General features: G+C 44.7%; 1 protein-coding gene across 4 annotated transcripts in view; it reads left to right on the top strand.

Moving 5' to 3' along the window:
* The window catches only part of CFI (complement factor I), a 130,125-nt gene that overhangs the window by 51,382 nt on the left and 60,323 nt on the right, over positions 1-18,420 (top strand). For all 4 annotated transcript variants that reach the window (XM_063918781.1, XM_063918790.1, XM_063918797.1 and 1 more), the window contains exons 5-7: positions 5,100-5,210; positions 5,357-5,464; positions 8,058-8,081. In XM_063918781.1, the coding sequence (XP_063774851.1) occupies positions 5,100-5,210; positions 5,357-5,464; positions 8,058-8,081 (243 nt within the window). The remainder of the gene's footprint in view (positions 1-5,099; positions 5,211-5,356; positions 5,465-8,057; positions 8,082-18,420) is intronic.

Below are 18,420 nucleotides of genomic sequence, written 5' to 3'. Positions count from 1 at the left end.
CCTGGGAACTGGCTGCTGGTGCAGCTTTTTCCTTCTTCCCTTGTCTCTGTGCAGAAAGGAAGCGCCTTTGACCCGCTTGCTTTTCTGAAGCCGAAAGGACTGTACCTGATAATACAGTGCTACCTTAGGCTGTGAGGAAACCTGAGGTAAAAAAAAATCTTCCCAGCTGTTGCTGTGGATACGAGGTCCCAGAGACCATCCCCAAACAATTCCTCACCCTTATAAGGCAGAATCTCCATGTGCCTTTTACAGGCAGCATCACCTGTCCACTGCCGGGTTTCTAATACCCTCCTGGCAAAATGGACATTACATTAATTCTGGATGCCAGCCGGCAAATATCCCTCTGTGCATCCTTTATATATAAGACGACGTCTTTAATATGCTCTATGTTAGCAAAATATTATCCCTGTCTTAGAGTATTAATATTATCTGACAGGGTATCAGACCACGCTGCAGCAGCACTATTTATGCTGAGGCAATTGCAGGTCTCAGTATAGAACCTGAGTGTGTATATACAGACTTCAGGATAGCCTCCTGCTTTTTATCAGCAGGCTCCTTCAACATGGCCGTATCCTAAGACGGCAGTGCCACCTTTTTTGACCAACGTGTGAGCGCCTTATCCACCCTAAGGGATTTCTCCCAACGTGACCTATCCTCTGGCGGGAAAGGGTACGACATCAGTAACTTTTTAGAAATTACCAGTTTCTTATCGGGGGAACCCACGCTTCTTTACACACTTCATTCATTCATCGGATGGGGGAACAAAACACTGGCTGCTTTTTCTCCCCAAAAATAAAACCCCTTTTATGTGGTACTTGGGTTCATGTCAGAAATACGTAACACATTTATCATTGCCGAGATCATGTAACGGATGTTCCTAGTGGATTGTGTATATGTCTCAACCTCGTCGACACTGGAGTCAGCCTCCGTGTCGACATTTGTGTCTGCCATCTGAGGTAACGGGCGTTTTTCTGAGCCCCTGATGGCCTTTGAGACGCCTGGGCAGGCGCGGGCTGAGAAGCCGTCTGTCCCACAGCTGTTACGTCAACCAGCCTTTTATGTAAGGAGTTGACATTGTCGGTTAATACCTTCCACCTATCCATCCACTCAGGTGTCGGCCCCACAGGGGGCGACATCCCATTTATCTGCCTCTGCTCCGCCTCCACGTAACCTTCCTCATCCAACATGTCGACACAGCCGTACCGACACACCGCACACACACAGGGAATGCTCTGACTGAGGACAGGACCCCACAAAGTCCTTTGGGGAGACAGAGAGAGAGTATGCCAGCACACACCAGAGCGCTATATAATGCAGGGATTAACACTATAACTGAGTGAATTTTCCCCAATAGCTGCTTGTATATACAATATTGCGCCTAATTTAGTGCCCCCCCTCTCTTTTTAACCCTTTGAGCCTGAAAACTACAGGGGAGAGCCTGGGGAGCTGTCTTCCAGCTGCACTGTGAAGAGAAAATGGAGCCAGTGTGCTGAGGGAGATAGCTCCGCCCCTTTTTCGCAGACTTTTCTCCCGCTTTTTTATGGATTCTGGCAGGGGTAATTTATCACATATATAGCCCTGGGACTATATATTGTGATAATTTGCCAGCCAAGGTGTCTTACATTGCCCTCAGGGCGCCCCCCCCCCCCCCCCCCCCCCCAGCGCCCTGCACCCATCAGTGACCGGAGTGTGAGGTGTACATGAGGAGCAATGGCGCACAGCTGCAGTGCTGTGCGCTACCTTGGTGAAGACCGAAGTCTTCTGCCGCCGATTTTCCGGACTCTTCATGCTTCTGGCTCTGTAAGGGGGACGGCGGCACGGCTCCGGGAACGAACATCAAGGTCGGGTCCTGCGGTCGATCCCTCTGGAGCTAATGGTGTCCAGTAGCCTAAGAAGCCCAAACTACCACCTGTTAGGTAGGTTCGCTTCTTCTCCCCTTAGTCCCTCGCTGCAGTGAGTCTGTTGCCAGCAAATCTCACTGTAAAATAAAAAACCTAAATATACTTTCTTTCTAGAAGCTCAGGAGAGCCCCTAGTGTGCATCCAGCTCAGCCGGGCACAGAAATCTAACTGAGGTCTGGAGGAGGGTCTTAGTGGGAGGAGCCAGTGCACACCAGGTAGTCCTAAAGCTTTCTTTAGCTGTGCCCAGTCTCCTGCGGAGCCGCTAATCCCCATGGTCCTTACGGAGTCCCAGCATCCACTTAGGACGTCAGAGAAATACTTTTATGGTATGCAAATTATAAATGTTACATCAGTGCTGATTGGTTGCCATGGGCAACTTCTCCGCTGGCTCACTCCTCCATTTTTATCACTGTTTAGTACATGTCCCTCTACTGGTTCTGCTGTATTGTTGCTGTTGCGTTGGGTGTCACTGAGGTGCATCTTTGTTGCTGTGTGTGCGGAGATACAAGTTTCGGGGTTGGTGTGTTTGCCGTTGTTGTGCGGCATGTTTGAGCTGTCTGGCGTCGATTTCTTGCATCGCCGGAGCTTTTGGCGGCGTTGCGGGAGGCAGCTTCGGAGGCGTCTGTTCATTGGGTATATTTGGGGGTTTAGTTTTGCTTTGTTTGTGTGTATGTTGTGGCGCATCTTGGTGGAGGTGCAGTGGCGCTGAGGCGTTTGGGGACTGCCATGTGCATCAGTGATTTTGCTTACACATATATGTGTGTGTGTGTGTGTGTGTGTGTGTATATATATATATATATATATACACATATAAAGCTGCTCCTCACCTCTGCTGTCTCTGCCGGCCACTGGAGGGCGCTCAACTGAGCTCCATTCGGGGGCCACACAACTCTATGTACACTGATCCTCAAGCATATACTGCCCCTATATACACACGGCACTCCCATACCCATCCATATAGTGGCACCTCCTCCATATTCTGCTATTGCCATATACTCCATGCTTTGCACCCCCTCCTCCATACACTAGGCTGCAACACCAGGTTACTTGCCATCCCGGTACTCTGCAGGATACACCAGACGGTCTCGCAGTGCTCAGAGCGAAGGCATCGGGAAACTAGTGGCCACTTACCGGCAGTAGAGAGGGTGAATCAGTCCGGTAGGTAGGAATGAGCAGTGCGGTTAACAGAATCCATATAGGTTTGTAAATACAACAAATATTACTGCGATACCAGTGCAGACAAAACCCATGCCATTTGCTGGTATACGCAGTAAGTCTTTTCTGTTATCCTTTTTATGATAATGGAAACTAATTTCCCTCCGTGTTGGTTACTAAACCTACACTGCTCCTCTTTGTAATAATATTAGAATGAAACTCACTGAACTGAGTGCTTATTAACATATAGTTCAGAAGTATATAAAACTGAAAAAAAAAGTGGAAACTTTCATGAGAATAGATCCATCCTGTAACACACAAATACATTTAAAACATATGCATATATTGGCATATCTTGACAGTGTTATTTTTGTGACTTTAGCTGGGTGATGGAGTGCTTCCTGTAAAAGGAGATAAATTAATCCTATTTGTGCAGCATTGCCATAATAAATGCTGCAGTAGGTAAAGCATATAGTTTGGGGAAAAACATTAGTCATTCCTAAAGCATATGCATTTACAAATAGCTGGTATTGTAAAACGTCCTGTTACATTATGTATGGAAAGTTAGAACTTTTGACATGAGTTTTGTCTACGACTTTTCACTTTGGTTAAACCACACAGTTGTGATCTCAAGGTATAGCTCTTCTATTTAACTCGGTAACAGCCCCTCCTACACACACTGCATCCCACATCCAATAGGCCTTCACGTAATTGTACATCCCAACTCCTAGTGGCATTATTACCACCCTGGTTGTAATATATCCCCTTGATAGTTTGACATGATAGCAACTTTCAAATATATCAAGGGTCTTGGAAAAGTTCAGGAGGGAAACATTCTTCAAAGGAAGAGAAGTATTAGAACTTGAGGACATACACTGAGACTGGAGGGGGGGAGGTTCAGGGGAAATTTGGGGAGAAATTACTTCACAGAAGGGGTGGTGGATAAGTGGAGAAGCCTCCCATCGGAGGTGGTGGAGGCTAGGACTGTGGAGCAGTTTGGGCATGCTTGGGATAGGCATATGAATATCCTTACAAAGAATTAAGGTTCAAAAAGGGTTAGGATTACCTAAAGGATTAAAAAAAAGGGGCAGACTAGATGGCCAAGTGGTTCTTATCTGCCATCAAATTCAATGTTTCTATGTTTCTAATGCTGCATTCAGACTGCAAATGCCGGATCCTACCCGGTAAGACAAACGTGTACTTACCGGGTGGGATCCGGCATTTGCACTCCGCTGCTGGCTTTCCGACCCGGCAATATACCGGGTCGGTTGCCATAACAACGGAGCGCGCAGCAGCAGCAGGGGCGGGGATGGAGGCGGCGTCGGGAGATGAGCTCATCTCCAGCGCCGCCTCTCCCTATCTTGTGAATGGGAACCGTGTCGCATCGACACGGCTCCCATTCACACCGCACCTGACCCGGTAATCAACCCGGGTAAAACCCTTCTTTTTTACCGGGTTGATTTACCGGGTCAGGCGACCCGCTAAATCGGCCAGTGTGCTTTCACATCGCACACTGACCCGGTTCGACACGGCAATATGCCGTGTCGGTACCGGGTTATTTGTGCGATGTGAAAGGGGTATTCGTGTCTTAAGAAACTGGTTGCCAGATCTTCACCTTTTAGCCATAAAGTTGTATAAGAAATGCAATTATATGACAATTCTCTTTGTAATAATAATAAAAGAACACACATTGGGGGTAATTCCAAGTTGATCGCAGGAAATTTTTTAGCAGTTGGGCAAAACCATGTGCACTGCAGGGGGGGCAGATATAACATGTGCAGAGAGAGATAGATTTGGGTGGGTTATTTTGTTTCTGTGTAGGGTAAATACTGGCTGCTTTATTTTTACACTGCAATTTAGATTGCAGATTGAACACACCCCACCCAAATCTAACTCTCTCTGCACATGTTATATCTGCCTCCCCTGCAGTGCATATGGTTTTGCCCAACTGCTAAAAAATTTCCTGCTGCGATCAACTTGATTGTATTAAGCACATAGTTCATATTACTTTAGAAATAAAACTGCTTCATTGTTTTATTGCAGAATGCCAAGAGGACCAGTTCACTTGTGTGAATGAGAAATGTATTGCTATGAGTGACACCTGTAATGGGGAAAATGATTGTGGAGATCTTAGTGATGAATTATGCTGTAAAGGTAAAGTGGAAGAAGAAATATTATGCAATAAGCATACTAGTACTTGTAGTTCCACAGTAGATTTGTCTCTAACTTTCCTTTTAGCTAGTCTTTATTTTATTTTTACAGCTGTTTACAAACCTATTTATTATGTTATGCTATTCCAGTATGTCAGAAAGGCTTTCACTGTAAGTCAGACACATGCATTCCATCGAGTTATGTGTGCAATGGTGAAATGGATTGTCTCAGTGGAGAAGACGAATACAATTGCACAGGTAATGAAACATGTTATTACATTATATTTTAAAAATCATGAAAAAATAAGTAAAAATATGTATGCTGTAGTAAATTTATCAGATTATGACCTCTTGGGACAATAAATATTAGTGATGGCACCCGCGCAACAGAACATGGTAGTTGCACCCAGAAGCAATTGGTACACAGGTAAATGTGTATTGTTATGTATATCATGGCAGCCTGGGGGGAAGGGGGGGTGTGAAATGGTATAGTGTGTAAAACAGCACTTGCTGTAAAGGTAAAGCCTTGTGTGCTTTACACTGACTGAGTGCTGTTCGTAACTACATCCCGTTTTAATATCTATCTATCTATCTACCCCGGGAGCCTCGTGAGCTAGAAGCCGGGAGCTGAATCATCAGCTGCTACGAGCAGCTATGAAGGCCTCAGACATGTATTTGTATTTATTTATTTTTTCCTGTGAGTTGCATATTATATTATATTATAGTTTCTAACAGTAATTTCCTTATATTTTAGGGGTGGCTTCATTAAAACCCGAAAGTAACTTTGCTATATTTTTTCCATTTTACACCGCTGAGATTACAGCCTCAATTAGCACAGAACTGACGGGTACCCTGCAATGCCAGTTCACCCTCCTGAGGCACAGAAAAGTAGAACTGGGGCATAGGGACAATGACTAGAACTTACCCCAAATTTATTGCTAGAACTTACCCCAAATTTTGTTCTGTCTATTCCAGCAACACCTATGAAGTATCACCCTTGCCCTGTGGTCTATATATTGGAAGAGAGGCAGTGAAGACTGTCAACTCTGTGACTGCAAGCTTGAATGCATGTTTACCCAAACGTGGCTGGCTGTTAGCTGAGCAGTGTTACATTTGTCCTTCTAATAGAATCCCTACACACACACAGAGTGGTAGAAGGAAAAAAAATTGTTATGATGGAGGCAATCAAATAAAAGTTTTTTTTTTCTGCCCCTTCAATTAGCCCTCATTTTTTCCATCCCAAAAAAATTCAGTTTGCATGCAAAAACACATAGGATCTACGAAAAGTCGAGGACTAATGTGTTTTTTGCGGCCGCGATCAGGAAAAAATGCATGCTTGTCGCGGATGGGTGTGATACAGAAGACAGACATTATAAAGATTGACAGCATTTGATTGACAGTCAAAAGGTCGACTGGCAAAAGGTCACCATGGTCAAATGATCTACAGGGTCAAAAGGTCAACACAAAAAAGTAGATTTAAAAAAATATATATATATTTTGTGCTTTTAAACATAATTCACCCAAATTTGTGAAATGATCCCCCCTCCCCCTCCCCTTGCGGGCTTTCTTTGGGCTCAGTGTTTCCCTTTGCTTAAAAAACATGTGTCGACCATATGTGTGTCGACCTTTTGATTTCCACCATTTGCCCTGCCAACCTTTTGACCTTGTTGACTGTCGACCCTTTGACCCTGTCGGCCTTTTGACTGTTGACCCTTTGGTGTCGACCTATTGACTGTCAACCTTTTAACTGTCTAACAACCAACTCCCTTGCAGATTTGTTTTTTGCCTGCCAGAGCTTTGGGTACTAATTGGATAGCCCTGGTGGTTAGTTAACCGTAGCTAATTTGATACCGCCCTTATGTATGGTTATGCCTTGGCTAAATTGTCTAAAAATGTATCTTGTATTTCTCTGTCATTATTACTATTATTGTTGTCAATGTTTTAAGAAAAATGTAGAGCAGAAAGGTATATTGAGTTACAGTACATATTGCAAGCACTGCAGCAAGCATTTGCCGGGCCTCATCCCTAGAGAAGAGAGGTGTGCTGTTGCTATAGGGGGTCATTCCGAGTTGATCGCTAGATGCCGTTGTTCGCAGCGCAGCGATCAGGCAAAAAAAAATCGGCATTTCTGCGCATGCGTATGGCACGCAGTGCGTACGCGCAAAGTACTTTCACAAAAGCCGATGCAGTTTCACACAAGGTCTAGCGACGCTTTTCAGTCGCTCTGCTAATCGGTGAGTGATTGATAGGCGTAGGGTGTTTCTGGGAGGTAACTGACCGTTTTCCAGGAGTGTGCTGAAAAATGCAGGCGTGTCAGCTAAAAACGTAGGCGTGCCTGGGGAAACGGGGGAGTGGCTGGCCGAACGCAGGGCGTGTTTGTGATGTCAAAACAGGAACTAAACAGACTGAAATGATCGCAAGGTAGGAGTAGGTCTGCAGCTACTCAGAAACTGAATGAATACACTCCCAGAGGGAGGCGGCTTAGCGTTTGCACTGCTGCTAAAAGCAGCTAGCGAGTGAACTCGGAATGAGGGCCATAGTCATTTCTTATACATGCTAGTAATGGGAACACAACTACTAACATGACTGTGTCCTACTCAGTTTCAGGGAGGGTGCAATGTTTCCCAATGGTGAACTGTGCTATATTTACATAGCAATACTTGAAGTACTGGTTGCCATATTGGTTTTGGAGAACATAACAATTTATAGATATAAATAATATGTCAGTGATGTCATTAGTTAGATTTTTTTAATAGAAGTATTGATTTTCTAACTGATGAATGTAATGATACAGAGTTGCATATTATACAGTATTATTATACTTTTGCTAACAGTACATTTAATATTTTAGGTGATGATTCGTCAAAACCTAAAGGTAACTTTGCTATATATATTATTTTTTTTTCATACAGCAGGGGGTACAGTACCCATGGGTACAGAGGTGTACCACTCCACCCTCCTGATGTGTCCATCTGTGCTCTGTCCCTTCCAGCAGCACCTATGACTCATAACCAGGAGTGAATTGTCCATAAGCTCAACAGGAAATTTCCTGGTGGACTGTTGGTCGGATGGGGCTACCTAGTGGTCGGACGTTTACATTATTTAAGCTTGCATGGGCGTGGCAGAGCTTGGTGCCTGTGGTAAAGGAGCAGGGTTTGTTGTCACAGCAGGGGTGAGGCTGTCCCATAGCGCAGTCCCCGGACTGATGTGTTTGATAGACAGGCAGCATTCTTCCTGTTCTTGTAGAGCTGTATCTTAACAGGTGAGAAGTGTTTCCAGTTGCCAGTGTTCAAATATATATTTGCCTGGAACAGCTACCTGTAAAATCCTCTTGAATGGTCCATGGAACTGTCTCTTGATACAGAGAATAAATGGTGTTTTAGTAGTGCTGGGACCATTTAGGGAACTCCCCTATTACAGGAGGCTGTTCTAGAGGAACCAGAATATCAAACCTGGCACACATGTATGACACAGTAGTCTTATTTATTATCAATCCAGCCCATGGTAGTGTTTTACATTGGTAAATCTGTACAAGGGTCATTTGGAGGGGTCTGATGCTATATAAAGGACAGGTGTAAGGTCAGATGGCATAAAAGGGGTGTGTGGAAGAGGTCTGATTCCTCACGGGTACAGACGGTAAACTGATTACATCTTTCCTAAAGCAGTGGCAAAAATATTACACCTTTAAAGAGTGCCATAGAAGGGGCATTTGTACGGGTCTGAAGGCATAAAAAGGGCATGTGGAGGGGTCTGATGACATAAAAGAGAGGAGGTAGAGGACTGCTGCGCCTCAGAGAGCTGCAGTGGGGACGCCAACGGATGATCACTCAATCACCCTGGAACAATAATGCACAAGAAAATGAGGAGTCCCTTCTGCGCTCATCCAACAACAATAAACAGTAATGCAGTGAATTGTGAGTTCTTAATTGATCAGTCTATGACTCAAATACAGTCTCTTTTTCAGTTCTTGTTCAAAGCGGAAGTGCTGGGTGTAGGGAGACTCAATGCGTACCGTACTCACAAGGAGTCGTGGTGTGTCCCACGTATATGGGTATCTTTGGTATCTTGATTCTTCTTTCTCTTTTCCGAGGTGGAGGGTTCTTATCCTCGTCGTTGGAAAAAAGAAAAATGGGACAAAAGAGCAACTGATGGTGTAGTATGTTCGTGCAAGCAGAAGATCACTGGATATGGATAGGTGATGGGGTGATGGGGTATCATCAAAGTGACTCTAAGGGTGGTGATCCGGAATTTTCGTCCTTTCTATACGTAATGATATAGAAGTGGATGGTGCTCGGAATGAGTGGTGTTTTAACGCGTACCTTACTCACGTTAAATCAGGGTTGATCTTCCATGTAAAGGTATCTTTGGTCCTTCGTTGTTCGTTCTTCCTCTTATTTTCTTCCTTCCTCACAGAGATAGTGCTGGATCGGAGTTGTTTTCTCAGTGAAAAAGCAGAAGAGAACAGATATTGGTGTGGTACGTACGTAACAGCACGTGGTTATGTGACTGTTAGAGCAATGAGTGACCTTTATGTTTAAACTGATGGTCAGGTGCGTACCACACTCACATCCATACGGGGAAGGAAAAAGCGCATCTAGGTATCTTTCCCTTGGACTGGAATTGTATCATTCAGTCACTCACACCCGAATTGGACACAGGATAGATGAGAAATGGGCGTACCCGACTCACACTTAAAGGTGTTAAGATCTGCACATAAGGGTATCTTTAAGATGTTCCTAAAAGTCCTGGCTCTCCGATTCTCACATGGGTGGCGGTGTATATATGAGGAGGAGAGTGGAGTGTCAATTTCCTCTGAGTTTTTTGAGTTTTCAAGCTTGAAAACACCACTTTTAAGAACACCACCAAGTCTAACTTGACTAAAGCAGAAAGGAACGCCCTGAAAGGCCTCCAGGATAATAACACCATTGTCATTAAGCCAGCTGACAAAGGTGGATCTGTGGTGGTCCAGAACTTTGAAGACTACAAGGCAGAGATAGAGAGACAGCTGAATGATGGAAGGACTTACAAAAAACTCAGAGGAAATCCGTCGGAAGGGATATCCAAAAGACTGACAGATCTCCTTGTCAAATATGAACGTAAGAAAGTGATTACAGATAAGGAACGGGATTTCATCACCATCTCTCATCCGTCCATACCAGTCATTTATACTCTCCCTAAGATCCACAAAGACAATCTACATCCGCCAGGTCGACCAATAGTAGCCGGCACAGAGTCGGTCACATCCAATTTATCCCAATACATAGATTATATCCTCCAACCACTGGCACAGAACACCACCTCTTACTTAAGGGACTCCACTGCTGTTCTACAGGAACTTCAACACATTAATTGGTCATCTGAATTTACCCTGGTGACAGCTGACGTCACTTCACTATACACATCCATCAGCCATCAACATGGCTTGGAAGCCACCTCCTATTTTCTGGAAATAGGAACCATTCCAAGTGACACAGCATCTTTCGTTTTGGAAAGCATTGAATTTATTTTAACCAACAACTTTTTTTGGTTTGATAGTTCCTTTTACCTCCAATTACATGGGACAGCCATGGGCACCAGGTTCGCCCCCAGCTACGCAAATTTATTCATGGCCCTTTGGGAGGAAAAATCTGTCCATGGCAACCCGGATTATGGGGCGAACCTGGTGCTATGGAAGCACTATATAGACGACATCCTCTTCATTTGGAGGGGTGATGCCACCTCGTTGGATGCCTTCTGCAATTTCCTCAACTCAAACGACAGAAATATCGCACTCTCTTTCCAGAAGAGCACCACCAATGTAAACTTTTTGGATTTGTCTATATTTATTGAAGAAGACATCTTACACACTAAAACATACTCTAAGCCGACCGATTGTAATTCGTTCATCCCCTCCAGTAGTAACCACCATCCCAACTGGCTATCTTCAGTTCCAGGCAGCCAGTTCCACAGAATAAGGAAGAACTGCTCTAGACTAAGAGACTATCATGAGCAAGGTACACTGATGAAAAAGCAATTTTATAAAAAGGGTTATCAGACCAAAACATTGGACGAACCTTATGAAAAATATCTACAAACGGATAGAGAATTGATGATAAGACCTACAGAGAATTTCGAGAAAGGTGGAAAAGGAACTGAGGGTGACAAGGTTACCTTCATTACGAAATTTAACAGCCAATATAAAGGATTCGAGCACATTGTGAAAAAGAATTGGGGATTACTCCAACAGGACCCTATACTCAGACAATACATACCAGATAAACCACGATTCATCTACCGAAAAGCGGACAACTTCCGGAAACGCTTAGTTAAAAGCGCATTGGAGGTTCCAAAAAGAACTCTGACCATTAAAAATAAGGGCTTTTACCGCTGCGGCACTTGCCAAATGTGCCGTAATTGCAAAAGTAGCACATCAGTCATAACCAGTTATATGTCCACAAGTAACCAAAAGAAATATAATATTGGTGAATTTATAACGTGCGATAGTAAAAATGTTGTATATCTTGTACAATGCAAATGCAACAAACAATATGTGGGGAGAACCACTAGAAAACTCAAAGAAAGAATGGGTGAACACCTGAGGAATATTAAGAAAGGACTGCTAACACATGGGATCTCAGCACATTTTAAGGAAGAACATGACTGCAAAACATCGGAATTAGCCTCATTCTGCGGTATCCAAGCAGTACTAGGGAATTGGAGAAAAGGCGACATTGAGGAAAGACTTGCCCGGACCGAGATGAGGAGTATATTTAATTTGGGCACTTTAAAACCTAAAGGTCTTAATCTAGAATTTGAGACCAAGTGGTTTCTGTAAGAACAACCCACCCGTCCAGATCCCTCCTAAATCTTCTGAGGACTCTGCTTGGGTCCCCCTTTTTTTTGATCCCAGATATTATGCGTATATTAACCAGGGTCATTTATACCTCTAACTGTTTTACCAGATGTTTATTCATGTTTGTGTTTTTAAACATCATTTTATTTATGCCAGTTCTATATATCTAATTTTGCCCTTCTATTTAATTATTTTATCTAATTCTTGTATTTTGCCATCTACATATTACACTTGATTTGGCCCTTTTCACTATATGCTGTAAAACCTCATATTTTCAGTGGAACGCACAATAAGTTCTCTGCGCTCCACCTACAGGAAGGGTCGCGATCTCGGGGCCGGTGGAACGCATTCACGTCACTTCTCGTTGCGGTCTCGGGGCCGGTGGAACGCATTCCCGTCACTTCCTGTCTATGCGGTCCACAACATGACTGCATATACACCACTTCCGGGAGCGCGAGCATGTTACGGAGACGCTTGCTTGCGCTCCCGGATAAATGTAATACAATTATCACACTCATTTACACCATGCCCGTAATAGGTATTCAACCCATGGGGAGGATTTAAGGCTTAATCATTTTTTAATACTCAATCTATCCCTCCGTTCGGTGTGGAACGCATTAGCGTCACTTCCGGTAATTTATGCGTTCCACCCGATAGGAAGTAACCTTTAAGACCTTCTAAACGTAGTATTTCTAATTAAGTTTTAAATATATTATCTTACTATTTTAGTGCTCACTTGTCAAGTTTTATTTTTGGATGTTTATTGCCTATTTTACTTTACTTTATGTATGCAATTGCACAATGATGTAACCCCACCCCCATCACATGACTTCCTGTCAGGGGGTATAAATATCTGTACCAGTGCCCTCATCACACACCTTGAAAAAGACTTCTATGTCGAAACGCATTGGTGTGAGGGCCAGGACTACCAGTGACTAATCAGGACGGTACCAGCTAAGGTGAGGTTAATCCGGACCCTTTTCAACATCTTTCACCCATCCTTGCTGGCGCCTTTTCTGCATTGACCACTGGTTTGTTGCCAGTTTTTCCATTTCTGTTTGTGTTTAATAAATTTTTTACGTGTCAATACTCCATTCATGATTTATTGACACTCCACTCTCCTCCTCATATATACACCGCCACCCATGTGAGAATCGGAGAGCCAGGACTTTTAGGAACATCTTAAAGATACCCTTATGTGCAGATCTTAACACCTTTAAGTGTGAGTCGGGTACGCCCATTTCTCATCTATCCTGTGTCCAATTCGGGTGTGAGTGACTGAATGATACAATTCCAGTCCAAGGGAAAGATACCTTGATGCGCTTTTTCCTTCCCCGTATGGATGTGAGTGTGGTACGCACCTGACCATCAGTTTAAACATAAAGGTCACTCATTGCTCTAACAGTCACATAACCACGTGCTGTTACGTACGTACCACACCAATATCTGTTCTCTTCTGCTTTTTCACTGAGAAAACAACTCCGATCCAGCACTATCTCTGTGAGGAAGGAAGAAAATAAGAGGAAGAACGAACAACGAAGGACCAAAGATACCTTTACATGGAAGATCAACCCTGATTTAACGTGAGTAAGGTACGCGTTAAAACACCACTCATTCCGAGCACCATCCACTTCTATATCATTACGTATAGAAAGGACGAAAATTCCGGATCACCACCCTTAGAGTCACTTTGATGATACCCCATCACCTATCCATATCCAGTGATCTCCTGCTTGCACGAACATACTACACCATCAGTTGCTCTTTTGTCCCATTTTTCTTTTTTCCAACGACGAGGATAAGAACCCTCCACCTCGGAAAAGAGAAAGAAGAATCAAGATACCAAAGATACCCATATACGTGGGACACACCACGACTCCTTGTGAGTACGGTACGCATTGAGTCTCCCTACACCCAGCACTTCCGCTTTGAACAAGAACTGAAAAAGAGACTGTATTTGAGTCATAGACTGATCAATTAAGAACTCACAATTCACTGCATTACTGTTTATTGTTGTTGGATGAGCGCAGAAGGGACTCCTCATTTTCTTGTGCATTATTGTTCCAGGGTCTGATGACATATATAACAGTCATGGGACAGGTGCATGGTATTGTGTCAGAACCCCTGTAGCTCTGTGAAGTGCACCTACTTAACATGGCATCAATTTCACAAGTGGACAGAATACCTCTGGAGAGATGTTGATCCATTCTGTCTGGATAGCTTCCCAGAGCTGCCTGATATATGTAGTTGGGAAATCTTAGGTGCAAATAGACCTCTCCACACAATTGCCACACTATTCGACGGAACTCCCCAGAATGTTCCTTATCCCAATTCTAGACAATTTGAGACCAATGACATGGTGCATTATCCTGCTGGAATATTCCATTGTTGTGGGGGTACATGAAGTTCATAAAATGCTGCAAATGGTCACCAAGCACTGCAACATAGTGGTTACCGGTCATTGACATGTTCAGGTAGATGATCGGACCCAGCCTTGCCACATGAACACACTCGACACCACTAGCCTGCACGGTGCGTTGTTGACAACTGGGGTCCATGGCCTCATGGGGTCCGCCCACACCCGATCTCTACCATCAGCCCAAAACAACTGGAACTCTTACTCATCAAAGCACACCACATGTTGCCAGTCCTTCACGGTCCAATTAGCGACATCACAAGCCCAGATGAGGCACTGTTTCTGGCGTGATAGTGTGAACAGGGGCACTATGGTGGGTAGGCTGCTCCCGTATCCCATGGAGACTAAAAAATGCTGCACTGACCTGCTGGATATGCATCTGGTACCTCCTGCATTGAATGTGGATGTGATTTGAGCCAGTGTTGTTGTCTGTTACCACAGACAATTCTGTCCACGGTGAGTGGATATTCCTTCCATGAGGTATTCCTGATACACATGTAACACCATAGATGGAGAAATGTTGAATGTCTGCACAACCTCGGAAAAGGAAAGTCCCATCCATCAGGCACCCACAATCATGCCCCATTCAAACTCCGATAATTGATGTCGCCTTGCCATGAGCAGCCTAGCCCATGTTCAAACTGACTTACAATATGTCAGATTACAATTTATGCAGGTCTGGGCATTTCCAAGACATAGGGTACAGTACAGTACGGTGTCTCTACCTACCAATACCTTTACATATTGCTATCCCATGACTTTTGTCACTTCAGTGTTAAGGGCATGTGGAGGAGTCTGATGGCATTTAAAAGGCATATGAATAGGTCTGATGGCATTTAATGGCGATGTGGAGGGATCTGATGGCATTTAATGGGCATATGGAGGGATCTGATAGCATATAAGGGGCATGTTGAGTAATCAAATAACACATAAAGGGTATGTTGAGGCATCTAATCTACCTACAGTAATATTACATGTTCTGACTAGTGTTGCTGTAATCCTGTCTAACATTGCTTGTTGCTGTAGGGATAATGATGGACTAATCCCACATACTCTTGTGTTGACTTTCCCTACAGTTGGATTTAGTCCCACCCATGTGGCAGTACTTCAACAATTTTATTCCAGGGCCACTTTAAGTTCTCAAACTGTCCCTGCTCATTACCTAGAACACCTCTCCTATGACAGTGGTTCTCAAACTCTGTGCCTCGGCACCCTGGGCTGCCTCGGGACACTTGCAGGGGAGCCCTGGTTTCAAATTATTTATGGTCAATGTAATAGGTAAAACCAGGAGCTGGCGACTGCCAATCATAACATATATGGACAAACCGAAGTAAATCTTGTCCCTCACTACATAACTGACCATAAGGATGATATATAAACACAATTTACTTCATTTCCTATTTCTTTCTATATTTCTCAGTAAGAAAGTTGTGACCTAGGGGTGCCGTGATAATAATTCTGATCCTCTAGGGTGCCGTGATTCAGAAAAGTATGGGAACCACTGTCCTATGGTCTAAAGATTGTCAGTGAAGACTGACAGCTCTGTGACTGAGTTTTAATGGCTGATTAACTAACTACATATTACGGTGGCTGCTAAGAAACTACCTCAAAGAGGTGTAAATTGGAAGGGATTTAGAGGTAATTCAGACCTGATCGCTAGGGTGCGTTTTTTGCATCCCTGCAATCAGGTAGTCGCCGCCTACAGGGGGAGGGTATTGTGTGTGTGCAGGTGTGTGATCGCTTGTGCTGGAGAGCTGCACAAACAGCAGTTTGTGCAGTCTCTACACAGCCCAGGACTTACTGAAGTGCTGCGATGATCAGGGCCAGAGCTGACGTCAGAAATCCTCCCACAAAACGCTGGGTCCTTCCCACAAAACGCTTGCTAGGGACGCCGAGCTAGCGGGCCTGTGACAGGGGAGCCAGATCTTGAGGCAGCCGCATTGGGTACACGCCCCCACCCAAACTTCTTACTTGGTGAAAGCTGCCTGCCCAGCCACGATTATGTGTCTTTTACCTGGTGACAGCACAGGGGTGGGTGCGGAAGGTACGTTCCCATGTAGCAGCCGGCAGAGGGGGAGTGAGGCGTATGCATGGTGCATGGTAGCAGCCACGGAGTCCTAGCTTCCATGTCCATGTCCAACTGAGTTGATCACCTGGAGTGACCTGTGTTATCTACAGTATCTTTGTAGTGTGCCCCATGTACAGAGTCTTTAGTATATATAGCATTAGGGTGTATGGTCTTCTTTACTGTACTGCAGCTGTCACATGTATAACAGCAGACTCATTATGCTGCCATCACAGTGCTGATATACATGAAGTGTGTGAAGGGCAACACTACTGTGTGAGCATAACATTTGTAAAGGACACTGCTGTGCGGTGTAACATGACTAATGGACACCAATGTGCAGTCGGTACTATTCTAAGGCCATGCCTCTTCCCCACGAACCTACACCCCTATATTTTTGTATATTAAATATGGAGGGGGCACCAATTCTTTCTAGTACAGGGCACCAAACTGTCTAGTTATGGCTCTGTATGACAGATGCGGCTCCGTTGCAAGTCTCTCCAGCTCAGTCCCTCTGGCTCCCTTCCTCCTCTCTTCTCCCCCTCCTCCTGCTGCACTTTTGGCAGTGATTTCGGCAGCACTCTTTCGCTGTTCTGTGTGCACATGTTATATCTGCCCCCCTGCAGTACACATGGTTTTGCCCAACTGCTAAAAATTTCCTGCTGCGATCAACTTGGAATTACCCCGTGTCGGGATACGTTCATTAGGTTGACACTACTTAGGTCGACAGACATTAGGTCGACCACTATTGGTTGACATGCATTAGGTCGACGTGGTCATTAGGTCGACATGTACCCGGTCGACAGTTGAAAAGGTCGACATGAGAATTTTGCTAATTTTTACTAAATTTTTGGACTTTTTCATACTTTACGATCCACGTGGACTACAGTTGGGAATGGTAACCTGTGCTGAGCACAGTGGCAGTGGAGCGAGGCACCTTTCCCGAAGCATGGCGAGTGGACATGGTGCACCAATTGGGGTTCCCCGTAACTTTACGAAGAAAACGACACCAAAAAAAGTAAAAAAAACTCATGTCGACCTTTTGACCTAGTACATGCAGTTCTAATGACCATGTCGACATAATGACCCTGTTGACCTAATACATGTCGACCAATAGTGGTCAACCTAATGACTGATGACCTAATGACTGTCGACCTATCGACCCATACCCCACTGTGCCCACCTCTGAATCTGGCTTTAAAATATATAACACAAAATACAAAAATGCAGGTACACACGTTGAACACTAAGGGGTGTATTGAATACCTGTCGGGTCCTTTCCGATGGAAAGGACCCAACAGGTGAGTATTTAATGGGACGGCCAAATCCGACTGCCGGATTTGGCCGCTCCCGACAAATGTCAGTGAGCTGCTGAGCGCCGGACCTTGCTGCTGCTGTTGCCACTGTCAATACTCACCTGTCCCCGCTCCCCGGCTGTTTCCTCACACACTGCTCCTCTGGCCGCCTGTCCCACTGCTTCTATGGCCACCTGTCCCGCTGCTCCTATGGCCGCCTGTCCCGCTGCCCCTACGGCCGCTTCTGAGGTGGAAACATCATGCTTTGGGGCTGCTTTTCTGCAAAGGGAACAGGATGACTGATCCGTATTAAGGAGAGGATGAATGGGGCCATGTATCGTGAGATTTGGGGCAAAAACCTCCTTCCCTCAGTAAGAGCACTGAAGATGGAACGTGGCTGGGTCTTCCAGAATGACAATGACCCCAAACACACCGCCCGGGCAACTAAGGAGTGGCTCCGTAACAAGCATTTCAAGGTCCTGGAGTGGCCTAGCCAGTCTCCAGACCTCAACTCAATAGAAAATCTTTGGAGGGAGTTGAAAGTCCGTGTTGCCCGGTGACAGCCCCAAAACATGACAGATCTAGAGAAGATCTGCATGGAAGAGT

Source organism: Pseudophryne corroboree, chromosome 1, assembly GCF_028390025.1.
Source record: "Pseudophryne corroboree isolate aPseCor3 chromosome 1, aPseCor3.hap2, whole genome shotgun sequence".
Classification (NCBI taxonomy): domain Eukaryota; kingdom Metazoa; phylum Chordata; class Amphibia; order Anura; family Myobatrachidae; genus Pseudophryne; species Pseudophryne corroboree.
The sequence above is the reverse complement of the archived record's forward strand: the minus strand, read 5'-3'. Positions and strand labels throughout refer to the sequence as shown.